This window comes from Dipodomys merriami, unplaced genomic scaffold, assembly GCF_024711535.1.
Source record: "Dipodomys merriami isolate MVZ:Mamm:240054 unplaced genomic scaffold, mDipMer1.0.p SCAF_22, whole genome shotgun sequence".
NCBI lineage: Eukaryota > Metazoa > Chordata > Mammalia > Rodentia > Heteromyidae > Dipodomys > Dipodomys merriami.
Window position 1 is genome coordinate 18,244,270 of NW_027203604.1, and position 16,034 is coordinate 18,260,303.

The 16,034-nt window shown below is 46.3% G+C and overlaps 2 protein-coding genes and 1 non-coding gene across 3 annotated transcripts in view; 1 reads left to right on the forward strand and 2 right to left on the reverse strand.

The window, feature by feature from the left end:
* The window catches only part of Ocm2 (oncomodulin 2), a 49,316-nt gene extending 42,194 nt beyond the window's left edge, over positions 1-7,122 (reverse strand). The window contains exon 1 of the mRNA XM_070033534.1: positions 7,072-7,122. The gene's annotated coding sequence lies outside the window, so the exon portion shown is untranslated. The remainder of the gene's footprint in view (positions 1-7,071) is intronic.
* Positions 7,123-7,237: 115 nt separating this feature from the next.
* Lmtk2 (lemur tyrosine kinase 2) overlaps positions 7,238-16,034 on the forward strand; it is an 81,906-nt gene continuing 73,109 nt past the window's right edge. Inside the window, exon 1 of the mRNA XM_070033535.1 lies at positions 7,238-7,633. Coding sequence (XP_069889636.1) covers positions 7,543-7,633 — 91 coding nt within the window. The 5' untranslated portion in view covers positions 7,238-7,542. The remainder of the gene's footprint in view (positions 7,634-16,034) is intronic.
* On the reverse strand, positions 9,587-9,655 carry Trnaa-ugc (transfer RNA alanine (anticodon UGC)). The gene has a single exon. It is a non-coding gene; the product is annotated as a tRNA-Ala (tRNA).

Consider the following 16,034-nt stretch of genomic DNA (forward strand, 5'->3'; position numbering starts at 1 on the left):
TGGTAGAGCACCAGTCTTGATCAAAAAGCTCAGGAACAGGGCCCAGGTCCCCAGATGGACACATGGGGACACACACACACACACACACACACACACACACACACACACACACACACACACACATACACACACACAGATATCCCTACTGTGGTTTGAACTTAGGGCCTTGGCACTTGCTAGAAAGGTGCTTTATACTTGAACCATGCCACCAGCCCTCCTCTTCCCCCTTGTGCAACTACCTCCTGTTCATTCTCCAGTGTCACCTCCTCTGAGAAGCCTTTTCTGATTGCTCTGGGCAGAGAAGGGCACCTAGCACCATAATAGTGCATTCGGGGTCACCAACTGTGTAACTCTGGCTCCCAGCCTGAGGATAAGTACCAGGAGGACACAGGCAGAGTTGGTCTGATCCATCCTGCTCTGATCATTAGTGATGTGCTTGTAAGACATGCTACTAGAATACCTAATTGAGGAGGAGCTCTGGCTGAGTCTCTGCAGGAAGGACAGGTTTAGAACCAGTCCCTGGTTCCTACTAATCCCCTGGAAAAGAACAAAGTTGGTTTTGAGACCCTTCTGGCCCACCAGGAGCCTGAATGGGTGCGGAAGCCTCTGGGAGTAGTATAGCACAAGAGAGATGGGGAGTGGGACTCAGTGCATAAGCAACACTTAAAGGGGGTTTGGAAGTGGATCCTGGGTCCTGCCATGGGCATTATGTGACCAACATGACACCCTGGTGCCTTTGCCACGTTGCTGGCACAGTGCATGTCTGGCCTTAGTGTTTGGATTAGGAGAGAGCCTTTCTATCACCAAGATTCGATCTTTGGGGCTTTCTCAGTGTAGGAAGGATTAAGCTGCCAGGCAGACCAATGGAATGTCAAACACAAGTGTTCATCCCAAGGGAAAGATTCTATCCTTGTCAAGAGACATGGTTTATTGAGCAACTACTGCCTCCAGGTGAGTGCTTGGCCCCTTACCTCCACTCCCTCCAACTCTCTGTCCTGCCTTTGACCTCACCACAAGGCAAAACCTAATCTGTATCCATGGAGCCCATCTCATATTCACAAAAGCTTTTAAATGTCCCCACCCCACCCGGAGCCCCCTGCCCTCACGTGATGATCATGGGGCTTGAACTCAGGGCCTGGGCACCTTCACTGGGTTTTGTTTTTTCTTTTTTGCTCAAGGCTAGCACCCTACCACTTGAGCCACATCTCCACTTCTGGCTTTTTGGTGATTAACTGGAATCTCACAGACTTTCTTGCCCAGGCTGGCTTTGAACCTTGATCCTCAGATATCAGTCTCCTGAGTAACTAGGATTACAGGTCTGCACCAGCAGCATCTAGCTCCATTCTTTTATTGTTTGCTTTTTTTTTTTTTTTTTTTTTTAAGATAGGGTCTGGGATGTGGCCCAGGCTGGCCTGGAATTCCCAATCCTCTTGACTAAGCCTCCTGCATGCTGGGATTACAGAGGTGAAACACCAAGCCTGGGTTTTGACATTATTCCATTGTGATTCTGAGATTTATGGAGATTTCCAGAGGCAGGCTGGCTGACTCCAATCTTACTTCTGCTATTTGTTATGAGGTCTGTGACTTTGGTCAAGGTACTTAACTTTCCTGATTCCTTACTCACACCTGAGAAAAGAAAACAGGATAATGGAGTGAACCACTCACAGAAAAGCCACATCTTGTATGGTTTCATTTATATAAAATACCCATAAGGAGCCAAACCAGAGACAATGGAAGTCAGTGAGTAGCTGTCAGGGGTTAAGTGATGAAAATACCCTAAAATTAGATAAAGGTTAGTGAGTTAAGTGATTAAAGCTATGTCTGAGGAAGTGGCGCTGTGGCTCAAGTGGTAGAGTGCTAGCCTTGAGCTGAAGAGCTGAGGGACAGCGCCCAGGCCCAGAGTTCAAGCCCCACGACAGAAAAAAAAAAAAAAAAAAAGCTATGTCTGATATATCAAAAGGGATCTGTAAGTTACTGTTAAATAAAACTTACCCCCAAAGTGGTTCATAATATGGCTTTTGTGTGTGTGAGTACTGAGGCTTGATCTTGAAGCCTAGGTACTGTTCCTGAGTTTGTTGTTTTATTTTTTTTTACTAAGGCTTACCTCTTTAACACTTGAGCCACAGCTTCACTTCCAGCTTTTGGGTGGTTAACTGGAGAAAAGAGTCTCATGGACTTTTGTGCCCAGGCTGCCTTTGAAATACAATCCACAGATCTCAGCCTCCTGATTAGCTGGGATTAGTCCTACTATACTTTGAATAAATTATGGATAGCATCATTTTATTGCAGTATAAATTTATGAATGTATATTGAAAGTGTTAATTTGTTAGACATATACCTTATCAGGCTGGGTTCCCCTCCATCCCCTCCTTGAAGGAGGTATTTCAGAGCTCTGAAAGGCACTTGATGTACAGAGCCCCAAGTCAGACAAGTTTAGACAGGATGGAAAGGCCATCTAAGGTGAGGAGAACCAGTACCTCATGGAGACAAAGTCCGTTATCTTTTATTGTCCAGAAGTGACTGGCAGAGAGCTAGGGAGAGTCAGATGACTTTTAACATTTATGTCTCCTTATTTGCCTAAGGTTGGGTTAAAGTAACAGGACCACAGAAAGAGTCAAGTCAAGCCACAAGGGTTGCCATGACAAGACTCCTGGTGTGCTGGCAAATGGTAAATAAGGGTCTCTAGGGTGGGAGGGTCCTGCTTAGAGGTGCTTGCCAATTTCCGTGGTGTAAAGACACACCAGAGCTCTTTTTTTTTAAGACATATTATCCTGGCCCTGAGTTGGAAAGATGTGTACTATTGTAATTCCTACCTCACACAAATTTTAATTGCAAATAACCACAAGAGTATAGATAAGTAAGTAAAATATAGTAAAAAAAAAAAAAATGAGGAATCAATGACTCCCCCCCCCCTGCTTGGTGCCTCTTTTTTGAATTGAATTGTAACTTTATTGAGACATAATATACCAAATGTAGTACTCAAGGCCTCATACTTACTAGGCAGGCACTCAACCAGTTCCTCTTTGCATTGGGCTTGTTTTCTTTTTCTTGTATGCTAGTCCTGGGGCTTGAACTCAGGGCCTGGGCACTGTCCCTGAGATTTTTTTGCTCAAGACTAGAGCTCTACCACTTGAGCCAAAGTCCCACCTCTGCCTTTTGCTGGTTGATTGGAGATAAAAATCCAAAGGTCCAAAGGTCTTTTCTGCCCAAGCTGGCTTTGAATCTCAATCCTCAGATCTCAGCCTCCTGAGTAGTGCTGAAAGAAACCACCATGCAGTTCAGGCAGAAGAGGGTTTACTAGGAAAAGGAAAAAAAAAAAAACCAAACAAACTTTCAGGGCCCACATCAGATGTAGGTGTGCAAAGGGAGAAGAAAAGGGAACTTATGGTTGAGAGATTACATAGGGAAAGGTGGGGAGGTGCGACCACAGCAGAACCTAGGGAATCTCTCACTATCTGAAGGAAGTATGACTAAGGTGGTTCAGGAAGTGACCTCAGAGCTTGGGGTCCTTTGCTGATTCCCAGTCAGGTGATTGAAAGTTACAAGTGATTAATGGGTTTGGGGAAGGTGATTTCTGGTAAGGCTATCTGCTGTCCTTTACCAGGGGTGGGGGAAGACGGCTACTCTCCTGGGCAGACATAACTGAGGATTATAGGCACGAGCCACTGGTGCCCTATTTCTGAAAAGATGCACGATGAAGCTTTGATGTGGACTGTGTCAGAGCCATAGATAAATTTGGGAAGTGTTGCCTTAAGTCTTCTAATCCATGAACATGGGATGTCTTTCATTTACTGAAGTCTTTCCTATCTTCCAACTAACTTTTAGTTCTTTTTTTTTGTGCCAATCCAGGGGCTTGAACTTAGGGGCCTGGGTACTGACCCTGAGCCTCTCTATGCTCAAAACTAGCACTCTACCACTTGAACCACAGCACCACTTCTGGCTTTTCTGTTTATGTGGTACTGAGGAATCGAACCCAGGGCTTCCTACATGCTAGACAATCACTCTACCATTAAGCCACATTCCCAGACCTAATTTTTAGTGCTTGAAACATATTTATAACAAGGATTCAAAGTCTTTGTCCACCATGTCCATCTTTGTAGTTTTTATTGAGTGATTTTTTTCCACTTGCACACAGACACATATTTTCCTATTTGTATGTTTTATAATGATTTAAAAAAACTAGATTGTGTGTGTGTGTGTGTGTGTGTGTGTGTGTGTGTGTGTGTGTGTGTGTGTGTGTGTGTGTGTTGGTAGTGAGGCTTGAACTCAGGTCCTATGTACTCTCCTTTAGCTTTTTGGCTCAAGGTTAGTGCTCTACCACTTGAGACAAACTCTACCTCTAGCTTTTCAGTGAATAATTGCAAATAAAGAGTCCCATAGACTTTCCTGCCTAGGCTGGCTTCAAACTGAAATCCTCAGATCTCTGTCTCCTGAGTATCTAGAATTATAGGTATTAGCCACTGGTGCCCAGCTACAAAACTGAGTATTTTAAATAATGTAGTCAGAGATCTCCTTTCCCTTTCTGCTTAGGTTATTTGGGGGGGGGGGATGTGAAGAGTCTCTTGTTTATACCTGAACTGAGATCCTATTTGCACTTGCCATTCAGGTGGGATAACAGACATGCACCACCATGCCTGACCTTTTATTGGTTGAGATGAGGGAGAAGGAGGTATCATTAACTTTTTGATTTGCCTGGCCTCAAGCCATAATCCTCCCAATTTCTACCCTCTGTAGGGCTAGGTTTACAGGTGTAAGCCCTACATATCTCTTTATAAAATTTAATTTTAGTAATGTTTGTGTTTAACAAAACTGGCATGCAAAATCCCTAGAGTTCATACTTGGCTTTCCAGCCTGCTCTACCACCTCATCAACAGGACCCTCCTAGAAGCCCCCATTGGATTCAAGAGCTTGGAAAATGTCTAGTGTATCTATTGGAGAGAGCAGGGAAGATCTCCTTGTACTAAGCTAATTATATCCTTCATTCAGCACGCAGACCTCAGCCAGAGCTGGCTGGCAGGACATATATCGCCCCTAGGGTCTTCCTTGTGATGGTTTGGCTGGAAGGGAGGAAAATTTGGAAAAGACCATGCACAAATGCCAAGACCTAGAGACACATTGAAACATGCATGGTTTGTAATCTCAGAGATCCAATCCCAAATGGTGCTAAAGGCTCTTGCGAGTCCTCTGAGCCTTTACAAAGCCAAGAGGTGTTTTGTTTGTTTTTATTTTTAAAAAAATCTCTAATTAGACGTCTTCAAAGGAAGAGCTTGGCCAAAAGTAGACCTGGTAAAGGGGGGTGGGGTTGCTAAGATTTCCATTAGTCACTTTCTGAGGAATGTGTACTTTCAACCCTGTTCTATGCACCTGGCAAAAGCTGTGTGTGTGTGTGTGTGTGTGTGTGTGTGTGTGTGTGTGTGTGTGTGTGTGTTTGTGTGTGTGTGTGTGTGTGTGTGTGTGTGTGTAAAACTTTGGGGCTTTCTCAAATAATAACAAAACCTGCTTTGTATTGTACAATGACGTGTTGTTGTGGTGTGTTCTGATTATGATTAACTCCCAGAAAGCTTATGAGGCAGGTTCTTCTCTGGGCTGATCCCAGCTCAGGTCAAGTCTGAGTGTTCTCGGCCTTCCTTGAACACAAGCTCTGAGCTTCCTGATAGAAGCAGGAGCACAAACAGGGCAACTATAGCTCCTTCCTAGACCTTTGCTTTCCTTTCTTATTGAGATGGGCCAAAAGTGAAGGATGTTTTCTTTAAGCGTCAAAAGCTGTTCGTATGTGTTTGAAAGCTTGAATCAATCATACAACAAACGTTCCCTAGCTTATCTGTGTGTTCTCAGCTGGATCACTGGATTTGTTTTTTGGGTTTTTTTTTGGGGGGGGAAGATTAGAGAATTGGGGAGGCTCTATTGTTGTCACATAAGGAAAATTCCATCTAACTGAAAATCTGGGTAGTGGGGAGCCAATGGCTCAAAACTTTAATCCTAGATACTCAGGAGGCTAAGATCTGAGGATTGGAGTTCAAAGCCAACCTGAGCAGGGAAGTCCTTGTGAGAGTCTGATCTCCAAGTTGAAGCTGTGTGTCAAGTGGTAGATCTCTTGTCTTGAGCAAAAAAAGCTAAGGGGTAGCACCTTCGTCCTGAGTTCAAGCCCCCAAACAGCAGTACAGGGAAAGAAAAGCTGGGTATTTCCCCAAGTTCCATCTTACCTGGTTGCTATTCCTCCCTTGAGCCCAAAGCCCAGACCTGGTAACTTTCCTTTAGACAACACCCAATCCAAGTCCGGCCCTGTGAAAGCTCTGGGGAATCCCAAGGGAAGCAGTACTGGTCCTCAAGGATCTTCCAGTCCCCATCACATGGCACTTGGAATCACAGTAGGTCTAGGTCCAGGGTGGGGTGCTAGATGAGAGTCCTGGTCCTGGCCATGGATGAAGAACTTTCCTTGGTGAAGTCATATTTCAGATGTGTCTTGACAGATAAAAAGAAGAGTGTGCCAGTTGGACAAGAGAGGACTGGAAGGGCTGTCTGGCAGAGAGACCAGCTTGAGCTCAGGAGCTGAGTCACTGGGTGAAGAGGGAAGAGGCATTTTGTTCTTGAGTTGAAATTAAAAAAAAAAAGCCAAACCCAAGGCTCTTTGAAGGCTGAAAAGAATAGGTAGGTCAGTCAGCCTAAGTAGAGGAGAATCCAATTCTATTTTTGTCCGTTTAAATCAGAAGAGAGCCAGGTGCCAGTGGCTCATGCCTATAATCCTAGCTACTCAAGAGGCTGAGATTTGAAAATCACGGTTGGAAGAAAGCCGGAGCAAAAAAAAAAAAAAGTCCATGAGACTCTTGTCTCCAATTAATCACCAAAAAGTCAGATGTGGAATTGTGTGGCTCAAGTGGTAGAGCACCCAGACCCTGAGTTCAAGCTCTAGGACTGGTGTGCAAGCGCGCTCATGCGCACGCGCACACGCGAAAAGTCAGAAGAGAAAACAAGCCTACTTTTTAGTGGCATAAAAGCCTGAGAAAGATCAGGTTAAATTACGGGCGATCTTTCTATCTCCCTGTATTTAAAAATGTTAAAGAATTGTCTTACCCGCTGCCCACGCACTCTTCCGTCTGCAGGGGGCGCACCCGGCAGCCACCTCGCCTCCTCCTCAGGCGAGGGGCGGGGCCGCCAGGTCCGCTGTGGAATGACGGTTGGACAGTCTCTCTGTCTATCATAGCGTCCCGCCTCCGTGCGACGTCACGTGACGCGGCCCATCATGGCGGCAGGAGCGCGGCTGCCCGGGCCCGCGGCTCCGCAGCTTTGCTGCCGTTGCTGCTGTTGAGAAGCGGAGGCGACAGCGGCGGCGCGGGCGCGCGGGCGGGCGGGAAGGATGATGAGGTTTCTGTGGCCGGAGCGGTGGCTGCGGTTTGGCCGAAGGAGCCGGGCTGAGGTTTGGCTGAAGCCCCGAGTGTCTCGGAGCAGTCCCTGAGGCAGCGGACGGACCGACTGGCGGACGGACGGACCCCCGGAGGGCGACCCGAGAGACGGCCTCGCGGGGGCCGCGCCGCGCCAGGCGACATGCCGGGACCGCCGGCGTCGCTGCTGCTGCTGCTGCTGCTCCTGGCCGGGGGTCGGGCCGGGGCCGCGCCACTTCCGCAAACAGGTGCAGGTGAGCGGCGGGGAGAGCGGGTTGACGCGGGGACGGGGCTGCGGGGACGGGGCTGCGGGGACCGGGTTGAGGCGGGGACGGGGCTGCGGGGGACCGGGTTGAGGTGGGAACGGGGCCGTGGGAGACTGGGCCGAGGCGGGAATGGGGTTGCGGGGATTGGGCTGCTGGGACCCGGGCCGAGGCGGGGACAGGATTTGCGGGGTCCGGGCTGAGTTGAGGATGGGGCTGCGGGGACGGAGCCGAGGCGGGGTCAGGGCCGCGGGGACAGGGCTGAGACGAGACGGGGCTGCGTGTGCCGCGCTGAGGCAGGGACCGGGTTGCGGGGACTGGGCTGAGGAAGGGACCAGGCCGCGGGGACAGGGCTGAAGCAGGGACCCGGCTGCGGGGACAGGACTGAGGCAGAGACCGGCTTCGAGGACAGGGCTGAGACGGAGACCAGCTGATGGCGGGGACGGGGCTGCCGGGCTGCTGCGGTGGGGATGGCAGCGGGGCGGGAGACCGGCCGTGTATGGTGTCCTCGGCGTGGAGCGATCTGAGGGCCTGAGAGGAAGCGAGCGAGCGAGGGAGCGAGGGAGCGAGAGAGCGAGCGGTCGGGAAGATTCCTGCCGCAGGGGCGTGGGATGGGGGCGGGGGCGAGGCGAGGCCGCGGGGGTTGGAGGGAGCGCCGCCGACGAGGTGGCAGTGACCAACACCCCTCTCCTCGCCAGAGGCTGAATCACCTACCGACCTCTGGACCTGTTGCCTGAGGGTCCCTGGCCAATCTCCTCCTCGTGGTGGCTGTGCTTTCACACTGTAGATGTCACCTGCTTCTTGTGCATTTCTCACATCGTAGAATAAGGACTTGTTTCTTAGGGTCTCAAACACACTTCAACGCAGATGACTTTGGGGAGCCGTGCAATTTTCCTGCTCTCCATGCCACTTTCTCTGAAGTTGTAAATTGGTGTTTTAAATTATTATTTTTTAGACGCTATACTTTTTATTTGGAATGAATCTTTCGGAATGAGAAGGGAACAACCATAAATATTTCTGTTTTAGGAAGCCAGGGATGCTCTGAGTAACTACTGACAAACTGGCCTAAGGAGCTTCTATTTAGTGACTGTTAGTGTGTGACTGAATGACTTCTTTCCTTTTTTCTTCCTTTCATTTCCCACCATCCACTTCTCTTCTAACATTTTTTCCATATCATTCTTATTTGGGATTTATTGTTACTAAATAAAAGTTCAGCATCAAGAAACATCTCAAGTTGGGTTCTTTAAAAAAAACAAAAAAATTATACCAATTGGCCATTATTATCTGATGGTTATCTTCGAAAAGGGGAGAGATTGAAATTGCATAAGTTACAAGAACTTTAGAGTTGGGAGAAACTTTAAGAAGGCTAAACCCAATTTTTCTTTCTCCTCTTGTGTGTCCATGCTGGTACTGAGACATGGACTCAAGGCCTAGGTGTGATGTGTTTCTTAACTTGTTCCTTAAAAGCTTGTGCTCTACCACTTGAGCCACACATAGCTGCCTGCTTTTAGAAAAGTCTTAAATGGACTTTCCTGCCTGGGCTGGTTTTAAACTGTAATTCTCAGATCGCAGCTTCCTAAAGTAGCTAGGATTACAGTTTCTTCATCTTGGAATTGAAGATATTGGGACATTGGAACTTAAATGATTTACCTATGGTAATAGAGCAAATACCTTTTTTGAAACCCAAACCCAGGTCTTATTCTCCCAGTTTGCCTCTCTTCTCATAACTTAATGGAATAGTCTTGAGGTCAAGAGTGATTGTAGAATAATTGGAAGCACTGCCTCCCACATCCTCCCACATTTATTTTTTGTTTTTTTTTTTGGGTCCGGTCGTGGGGCCTGAACTCTGGGCCTGGGCGCTGTCCCTCAGCTCTTTTAGCTCAAGGCTAGCGCTCTACCACTTGAGCCACAGTGCCACTTCCGGCTTTTTTCTTTTTGCTTATGTGGTGCTGGGGAATCGAACCCAGGGCCTCATGCATGCAAGGCAAGCGCTCTACCACTGAGCCACCTCCCCAGCCCCTCCTCCCACATTTTTGAAACAGATCTGCAGTGATGGCTAGGTGGAATGACTTCCAGAACAACACCAGATTATGCCATTGAGTGCGTACTGGTTGAGTGTTCAGTGTTATCTTTGTGCCTTAGAATGTAGCACAGAATTCCCACCACTATCGTAGGTGGCAATTTGTTAGGTGAATTCTATGTTCTGATGCAGTAAATAAAGGTAATTGAGTGGTGTCAGAAGTTTATAGGCAGCTCAGGAGGTGTCAGAGAAAGTACCTGGAAAGTTATAGAAAATTAGATGGAAAAGTAGTGATGTTGCTAATTAAGGATATTAATAATGAACTTGTAAATTAGCGCTAGAATAGGATGATAAAGAGTATTTATGTAAACAAGGGGTTTCATGAAGCTTGAAGAAGCTGAGCATCAGTGCCTTTGGCTCATGCCTGTAATCCTCCCTCCTCAGTAAGTAGACTGAGACCTGGAGGATCTTGGTTTGAAGCCAGTCCATGCAGAAAAGTCTTAGAGACTCCACCCCCACAGTAACTAGCAAATAGCTGGATTGGAGGTGTGGCTGAAATAATAGAGCATAACTCTTGATCAAGAAAGGCCCTGAGGGGCTGGGAAGGTGGCTCAGTGGTAGAGCGCTTGCCTTGCATGCGTGAGTCCCTGGGTTCGATTCCTCAGCACCACATAAGCAAAAAGAGAAAAGCCGGAAGTGGCGCTGTAGAGCACTAGCCTTGAGCTGAAGAGCTGAGGGACAGTGCCCAGGCCCAGAGTTCAGGCCTCACAATCGGATTCCCCCCCCCCCCCAAAAAAAAGAAAGGTCCTGAGTTCAAGCCTCATTACAAGGTGGGGATGGAAGAAGTTTCTAGAAAATGTTATACTTAATTGACTTTTTTTGACACATAGATTCTTTATAGGAACCTATGAAATATATCTTCCTGGACACTTCTCCTGTGCTTTTAATTCTGTTTCTTTTACTATTTGATAAAGGCATGAATTACAAAAAGTAGAGTTTTGTTGGGATAACGTAGACCCAAACAATCAGACAAATGAATTCATTAATAGAAATATCAAGTCTTGACATAAATAAAGCCATTTGGTGGTTTAGAGCAACTTGTGCAGGTTTTCCTGTCCTTTTTGGAGTGTTGGAGAGTAAGTTTGTGGTTAGGTGTTTGGCCTATGAGTCATAACCAGGTACGTAGGATTAGCATAGCTATGTTCCCTTCAAAAGAAGTTCTTTATCTTGTACTTGGGATAGATTCTCAACCACAATATTTTAGGTCAAGAAGAGTCAAGAATCCTGATGAGTGAGCTCGCTGGTTAAGAAAATACTTCTCTTGAACAAATACGGTAGGAGAACCTTGTACATAGAAAACATAACTTGCAAGTGTCTGATAGTCTAGGGTCTGTGCTTCATACCATTCAAAGATAGAGTTGGCCCTTTCCATGTAAGGGTAGAACCATTACAATGGGGTCTTTTGCCACCTTGGTCTGGTTCTTTCTGAAGTTCAGGTGATGTAATGATGTTTGGGAAAAAGCATGCTTATCAGAAATAGGTTGGAACAAAACAAGTGAACTAGTTAACTCTTATATTGAAGTTCATTTATTCAAGGTGTCTTTGGCACCCAGAGTCATTTCTAGATTTGGAATTGAAAAGGTATTGTTGAGTCATGATAAAGCTATGTAAATACTTGGATTACCCTTGTCTGTTTGTGGGGCCTGAAGGTATTTCTTGGCTGAACTTTGTTTTGGGGCTTTCCATCCCTGTGAGTGCCTCTTTTCCCGAGCTCCCCTATTTCTGCCTCAAGAGTCCTGTGGCTGTGTGTACCGATGCCTTGCTAGTTTCCCTGGGAAGCTTACATGAAGGTGGAAAGCCGGTGTTTTCACACACTGCTAGATGACCAGATAGATCTCTCCAGATCATAGCTATCAGATTGTCTTTCATTTAGAAAAGATTCTCAGGATTCAATAAATGAGGATTCAGGAAGAAAAGGAACTCTTGTAGTTGGGAAAGCATTCCTCTGACCCCCAACTTGGTGGTTAATATTAGGACAGTGGTTAGACAGTGCAACCCACTTGTATTGTTCCCAGCATATTAGGTCAGGGAATACAGAGGAAGCTTTCAGCGATTACAGATAAAGGCCCTCATGCAAGGCTGTGAAGCTGGTGGGACTAGCCACTGATTAAATGAGCTTGTGAAAACCTGGGTGTTCATTTTTGGTGAAACACAAACTTAGCTTGTATCATGAAAAGATTCCTGAAGTAAAGGAAGTCCTTTCTAAAGTGTGAATCTTTGTCATTATTTTAATCACTTCCGAGAAATAAAAAATGATTTAGGTTGAGAGTGCTGGACTGCCTTTCCTTGTGATACTTGGGTTACTAAATATGCTCATCTCCTCAGAAATAGGAAGTCTGTCCAGCTTTGTAGCTGATAGGCATTGAAGTTACCAAATCTACTGTTTGCTGATAGCAGTGTGCTGACTGTTCGTTCGTGGAATTCTCTTGAGGTTTGGAGAGTCCTTGAGCCCTCTTGTGCCCTGTGGGCTGTGTCCCTTAGATAACAGTTGTACATATAATAAAAAAGACATTGTCATGTAAACAGGATGTCCAGAGTTCTGAAACACTTAAAGGACTCATCCAAAAAAAAAAAAAAAAAGGTCCTTGTAGAGGGACATAGAAAAAGAATCTTAACTTGTCAGTCCACTTGAGAGTAAAACCCAGGAGCCAGAGTAAGGATATGATGTCCTAGAAAGAACCTGGGCTCTGGAGTTAGGCCCTGGGTGTTAGGACCTGGTCTTAGGACTCTCCTGTGAAAAAGAATGATGATGTCTGTGTGAAGGGCGCTGAGGCTGAGGGGCAGTATGCTGGTGCTTTGCTATGGACTTGGTAATGCACCTTTTCTTCATTGCTTCTGTTATCTGTCGTTTCAGTAATTATCATAGGATTGACCCCATTCCAAGTGGTATGACTTCAAAGAAGAGATTCAGAAGTGTTAACTGTTTAACATGGAATGTTTAGAATTTACTGGATTTGAAAAGGCTTGGCCAGGTGCCCATAACTCACATAAAATGGAGGCTGAGATCTGGAGGATCTCGATCTGAGATCTTCAGCCTGAGTACAAAAGTCTAGGGGACTCCATCTCTAAAATAACCAGCAGAAAAGCAGGACTGAAGGCATGGCTCAAGTAGTAGGATGCCAGCCAAGCAAGCAAGGTAAGCAAGGGCAAGGCCCTGAGTTTAAACCATGGTTCTGAGAGCACAACAAAACCAAATGAAAACAGACCAAAAAAAAAAAAAAAAAAAAAGGCCTTGTTGCTCAAAAGAATTTGTCTTTAATTTTGATTTTTTTTTGTTTTTGTTTTTGATTGGTTGTGGGGCTTGAACTCTGGGCCTGGATGCTGTCTCTGAGCTCTTCAGCTCAAGCCGAGTGCTCTGCCACTTGAGCCCACAGGACTACTTCCAGTTTTCTGGTGGTTAATTAGAGATGAGTCTCACGGACTTTCCTGTCCGGGCTGGCTTTGAACCATGGTCCTCAGATGTCAGCCTCCTGAGTAGCTAGGATTGCAGGCATGAGCCACCAGCACCTGGCTAATTTTGATTTTTTTTTTTTTTTTTTTTTTTTGAGACTGGAGTCTCACTGTTGTAGCTCAGACTGGCCTGGAACCCAAGATCCTCTTGCCTCAGACTCTCAGGTGGTGGATTACTGGTGGGTGCCACCACCTCTGACCTCAAAATAACTGGCTATAGGGTGAATGGACCCTATAGAAAGAAAGAAATCTGGTAGAGTTAAATGTGATAGATAAGCTGGTGTCATTACTTCTTTACATTCCTGATGTTGGGAACTATGCTAGAAATTTTTAGGATGATCTAAATTAGTCTGCTTTTATATAATAAACCTGTTTTTAAGCTTCAAGATGACTAAAGCTCTTGCAAGTGAGCAGTGCTGGTTTTAATTTACTTAAAGAAACCAGGAACAATCCAAACCCTCCTTGATCCCCGCACAGGTGTGTACCTGTGTGCAGTATTCCCCAGGCAGTGTGGTCAGCCCAGGGGCTAATGATAGCTTTTAGGACAGGATTTTCTCTAGCTATTTGTGCAGTCTGTTGGTCTGCTCTCAGACCTGCTGTCAGAAGGGAAGAGTACTCTAGAAAGAAGTGGGCATACTTTCCTCACCTGGACTGTCTTTCAGGTTAAGATTCCATCCTCAGCTTCTCTCTTGTTCTTCATAGGAAGTTAGCATATTTAAAGCACCAGGGAATATTGAAGCAATGTATTTTATTTTTGTGCCAGTTGTGGGGTTTGAAGTCAGGGCCTGAGGGCTGGTCTTGAGCTTTTTTTGTACAAGGCTAGAGCTCTAAACCACTTGAGCCACAGTTCCACTTTTGAAGCTACATATTTTTAAATCGTGGCAAGTGACTACCTGGAAATTGTGTCTTACCATTATAGTCATTTGCCACAGAAATCAGGTGTATCAGAAAAATGACCTCAGTGTTGAAAAAAACAATTGTTTTAGCAAAGGTTAGCACAGTGCAGCAGTCTAGAACTCATTGATTTCATTGTGGTTCAAGTGCAAAAGTGAGAATAGTGAATGCCCTGTGTCTCAGGCCCCCTCCTCCTCCTTGCCCCTCTGTGCCAGTCATTCTTGCTCTCCCAAGCTTCTAGGGTACATCCTAGCATTTATTCCCCACAGTGGGGCAGACTTTGCATTTTACTATATAATTTGTGCTTTTTTTGGGGGGGGGGGTCTGGTCATGGGGCCTGAACTCTGGGCCAGGGCACTGTCCCTCAGCTCTTCAGCTCAAGGCGAGCGCTCTACCACTTGAGCCACAGTGCCACTTCTGGCTTTTTTTCTTTTTGCTTATGTGGTGCTGGGGAATCGAACCCAGGGCCTCAGGCATGCAAGGCAAGCGCTCTACCACTGAGCCACCTTCCCAGCCCCTAACTTGTGCTTATTTTTAACACTTAAGGAGACATTGATCCAGATCGATGTGCCAGGACTGGCGCTGTGGTCCTTGTAGCCTCTGGCTTCCCTCTGATCTCAGTTTGGCCAGGGTGGTGCATCCCATCTCCTTCCTTCTTTCTCTTAGCATCTTCTGTGGCTGGTAGCTTTCCCTCTTTCCCCCTTCCTCCCCTCCCCTCCATCCATTTTTTGAGACAAGGTCTTGCTGTGTAGCCTAAGCTGGCCCTGAACCCCCCAAGTTTTCATCTGTCTCTCAAGTGCTGGGACTATGGCACTTCACCATGCCAGGGCATGATTCTTTTTTTTTTTTCCTAAGCTGAAATCAGTTGTAAAAGTGTTGTAATAAGTAACGTAATGAGTACATCTCTTATCAAACAGTTATCCCCCTCTCTCTTTTTTCCCTCCCCCCAACACCCTCCCATGATACTTTCTTTTTTTTTTTTGAGTCCGGTCTTGGGGCCTGAACTCTGGGCCTGGGCACTGTCCCTCAGCTCTTCAGCTCAAGGCTAGCACTCTACCACTTGAGCCACAGCGCCACTTCTGGATTTTTTCTTTTTTTGCTTATGTGGTGCTGAGGAATCGAACCCAGGGCCTCAGGCATGCAAGACAAGCGTTCCACCACTGAGCCACCTTCCTAGCCCCCCATGATACTTTCTTAAGAGCTAAATTGATCAGCTTATAGTTTGAAACATAATCTGTGCAGTTTCCCATCTTATAGCTCTGCATGTGTTCTTCCTGTTTGCAGATGCCTGTCCTTCGAGTGCTGGGGGGGGGGCTCTTTATCTTTTTATTTTATTTTATTTTATTTTTTTGACAGTCCTAGAGCTGGAACTCAGGGCCTGGGCTGTTTATGTGGTACTGAGGAATCAAACCCAGGGCTTCATGCATGCTTGGCAAGCACTCTACCACTAGGCCACATTCCCAAGCCTCCCTCCCCTTAAAAAAAAAAAAACCAGCCGGGCGCTGGTGGCTCACGCCTGTAATCCTAGCTACTCAGGAGGCTGAGATCTGAGGATCTCGGTTCAAAGCCAGCCCGGGCAGGAGAGACCGTGAGACTCCTATCTCCAATAAACCACCAGAAAACCGGAAGTGGCGCTGTAGCTCAAGTGGTAGAGCGCTCGCCTTGAGCTGAAGAGCTGAGGGACAGCGCCCAGGCCCAGAGTTCAAGCCCCACGGCTGACAAAAAAAAAAAAAAAAAAAAAAAAAAAACCAACAAAAACCCCTCATTTTCTACCTAAGCTTTCTAGTTAGCTTGAGCTATATCCCCAACCCTAATATTTCAGGTAGGATCTTGTATTTTTTTCATGGGTAACCTCTAATCACAATTCTCCCAACCTCTGCCTCCCAAGTAGCTGGGATTACACTATAGCTATCTTTTTTGTTGTTAAATAAAAACTTGTTTACAGTGCTGGGTGCTGGTGACTCACAC